The sequence below is a fragment of the Hyla sarda genome, chromosome 4 (genome assembly GCF_029499605.1).
Source record: "Hyla sarda isolate aHylSar1 chromosome 4, aHylSar1.hap1, whole genome shotgun sequence".
In the NCBI taxonomy this organism is placed as follows: Eukaryota; Metazoa; Chordata; class Amphibia; order Anura; family Hylidae; genus Hyla; species Hyla sarda.
In genome coordinates this window covers 180,678,744-180,682,576 of record NC_079192.1, presented here as the reverse complement: position 1 = coordinate 180,682,576, position 3,833 = coordinate 180,678,744, and the positions used below count along the sequence as shown (strand labels likewise).

The 3,833-nt window shown below is 40.2% G+C and overlaps 1 protein-coding gene across 1 annotated transcript; it reads left to right on the top strand.

The window, feature by feature from the left end:
- The first annotated feature begins 218 nt into the window (after window positions 1-218).
- On the top strand, window positions 219-1,171 carry LOC130368777 (DNA damage-regulated autophagy modulator protein 1-like). The gene has a single exon (XM_056572987.1). The coding sequence runs from the start codon at window positions 297-299 to the stop codon at window positions 1,020-1,022; it is 726 nt and encodes a 241-aa protein (XP_056428962.1). The 5' UTR covers window positions 219-296; the 3' UTR covers window positions 1,023-1,171.
- The last annotated feature ends 2,662 nt before the right edge of the window (window positions 1,172-3,833 follow it).

Here is a 3,833-nt window from a genome sequence, read left to right as displayed (position 1 = left end):
AAATATTGTTATATTGTTCTAATGATTGTAATAAAATTAAATAAATACATTTTATTATTATCAAATCATCAAAGATGATCAAAATGGAGTCACATCAGGTTCTGTTCATAGCAGATACGTAACCATGGCAACTCCAAGAACCAAAGAGTCGATGTGACATCATGTGATGTCATCATAGAACTCTGGAGGCATTACACTGCTCTGCCAGCGCCCAGACCTTCATTCTGTAGATTGTTACAGAGCGATTTGCTATACTTTTGCAGTATTTGCCTTTTGTGCCTTTTTCTTCATCTGCTATGGAGATTAAAGGATTGGGGTTCATCCCCCTCTTCATGGCCCTCTGGTGTATGGTCTGGATCTCCACCAGCTACACCATCACCATCATCCAAGGCCATACTACTTCCCCCCTGATCTATATCAGTGATATGGGGGTTTTCTTTCCTGAACAGATCCCATTCTGTATGGGATTTATAGGGATGGCCATTGCCTCTGTGGGTCTGGCATGGCTGAATTATAGATTCATCTTGTTCCATCGTGAAGCCTTTGGACCCCGTCAGCCATTGATCCAGAAGACCCTACTAGTCATCGCTTGGTCATCCTGTGTCATGACTATCATCATGTCATTATTTTCAACAACAGACTACCCGATGATTCATCGCATCGCTGCCATCGCTACATTCATCTGTGCTGGAATATACAACATGTGGCAATCCATCCTCCTGTACAAAGTACCGGGAGCATCAAGAGTCATCTGCCATGTAAGAGCCATCTTCTCTTCTATGGCTCTTGCCTGTGTCTTTCTTATTATAGGAACTGGGTTTGTTGTATACATCCAACTGTTTGCTGGAGAATGTGAAGAGATGATTGAAGCCTTTGTCAAAATCATCGAGTGGTCAATTCTGGTCCTCATCCTGCTGACGAATGTGACTTTCTATTCCTCCATGGAACACCTATTGTTCACCATGTCTAGGAACACCTGCAGCATCTCCCTAAGGGTTCGGATCGATGCCTTTGGGGTATAGAGGACCATGCAGAACATCATAAGAACCTGTCATCTGTATGTTGGAGTTGGAATTTCACGCCACAGCCCAGAACTTACTACTGAAACAACTAGAACTGCGGCCACTCTAGAGATAAAGACCTAGAGCCAAGAAATCCAACGGCACCAACCTCTCTCCATAACAGCAAGATGGACGAATAGAACAGATTGTTATGTTCTTATAGTAAATGTCTTATTTAAAAAAAATGCATAAATAAATGAAAAAATTATGCAAACCTTCTGTATTTCTTTGTAGTCCTAAACTCCTTAGATGTATAGGAATATGTGTATCTTAATTTTTATTGGGGCTGCACAATATGTCGCAATCACATCAGGAATTTTGCGGTTTGTGATATAGCGATTTCATCCATTGCAAAATGTTGCAATAACCTAGATGGTGCTGGGAGGAGAAACAATGAGCCACATGCTTGAGGGGCTGCACAGCACGGGAGCCGACAAACAGGTGAAACACACCTGCCACCACAGGCTCGCCTCCCCTGCGGTGCGGCCTGACCCCTCCAGCGAGCGTCTCCCTGTTTCTTCTCCCAGCAGTGCCTAGCGCTGGAAGGAGGTGTCCTAACCCCTCCCCAACTGGCCGCTGCTGCATATATGTGGTGCAGCCGTGCAATGGGTATATAAAGCAAACTCAGGAGTGGAGCTCGCTTTATACTGGCTAATGCTGTGCAATATCGATCAGGTGAGTTCCAACATTAACCCTTAAGATGCCTCAATTAAAGTTGGTTGCCTCAAACAAGTACTGGTATCTCAATGGAATTTGATCAGGACAGGGGCGGCAAATTTGTGGGGTCCTGATCAGCTGAGAGGACGGGCCGAGGGTCTCTACCTGCCTCTTTCCTGTCCGATCAGCGCTCCTATATTGCAGACAGCCTCTGCAGCATGTACTAATGGAGCGCTGAAAGATTCATTACGCTAACAGATACAAAAACTTTTTATATGTTCTACAATTTTTGCATCTCAGCACTTTCACTTTGATAACATAGATGTGCTTATATATTAATTTGTTTCACTTATGTTTTTCATGTTTGTCTTCATTTATTTTTGATATTTCATGAATTTAACTTTTTTATTATTTATTATATTTCCATGTACTTTTCACGTGTATATGTATTTATTCACTTTGGTCCCCTCATAGGGTATCATCTAGTACAGTCACTAATAATATTAATATATTTTTCATCTTTTTTAATCTATTATATATTTCTCTATGCACTCAATTTTCCCTATATATATATATATATATATATATATATATATATATATATATGTTTATTATACACTCATATACTGTTATATTGTGCCATTTCAACATTATATATAATAGCCCCCTCCCTATTCTATATCGATATATGTAGCATATTTATTCATATATTTATTTATCTATATTTATTTATTTTTATGCTATCTGTGTTGCCCTGTGCATTATGCTGCCTCATGTGTGTTGTTGTGGGACATTATCTTCTTTTTTTTATAAATGATTCTTTTATTACCTTATGTGCCGTTGGCCCCCCTGCTTTTGATATCTACATGAATTAATATTCAGTAGTCCCTCAAGTTACAATATTAATAGGTTCCAGGACGACCATTGTATGTTGAAACCATTGAATGTTGAGACCATAACTCTATGGAAACCTGGCTTTGGTTCTGAAGCCCCAAAATGTCATCTAAAAATAGGAAAAAGTGAGGATTAAAGAAAAATAAGAATAAGTAATATAGATAAAGCAAATCCTTACATATAAAAGTAAGAAAGATCTGCTGGGAGCTGTAAATCACTGTCTATGTAGAGGACGGAGGCTTCTTCAGGGTCCTGTACAGTACATGCAACGTCCTAAAAAAGTAAAATGAAGCCGCCCTTACTTGGTGTCCAAAGGAGCAGCTAACCCTGGCACAGGTACAGAGTAGTACAGAAAATGTAATATCTCCCTGTACTGTAGGGGGCGCTACCAGACAGACAGTCAGTACATGCACTTTAGGAATACAGGGGTTTTATCAGTAAATGACCATTCTGATTGGTTGGTTCTTCCAGCCATTGACATGTTTTGCAGATTCCATAGCATTGTATGTTGAGTCTGGTTTCAAGTTACAATGGTCCAGAAAGGACCATTGATTGTTGAAACAAATGTATGTTGAGGCCATTGTAATTTGAGGGATCACTGTATATATACATATATGTATATATATATATATATATATATATATATATATATATAGTGTGTCCCGGTACGTACTGTATTGCATACTGTACCTTGTCAGAGTTCCTAGATACCGTTGGGGTCCGCCTGCTGAGTAAGTCCCTCGTCGCCTCTTCGTTCTTTAATTTTGTGTGGTATATGTAAATAATTGATATAAATATAATTATCTGTATAGTGTCTGAAGGACCTTAGGTCACATGACTAGTGTTAATTCCTTTAGGGTATGCTTAAGGACCTTCCGAGGTCACATGGTATGGTCACATGTTAGACTATAATCCTTTGTGAGAAGAATTGACAGATGGTATGGACCAATGAGCTCAAGGCCAGCCCCTGCCCAAATAAGGGAGCTGCCAGCCAATCCTCACTCTCTTGGGTTCCGGACTAGCAGAGAGGAGAGATCCGTGCAACTTTCAAAGACAAGACCAGGCCGAAACCTGACAATAACGCAACTTACCAAACCGTGAGTTACAATACAACTCCCCACTATAGCTAGAGTGTCTGCTGGACCTAAAACCAATCCCCTAAATCCAGTGGAACAGCGCATATTAATCTCCTGAGCTTAAAACTCACGCGGTCCCAACCAA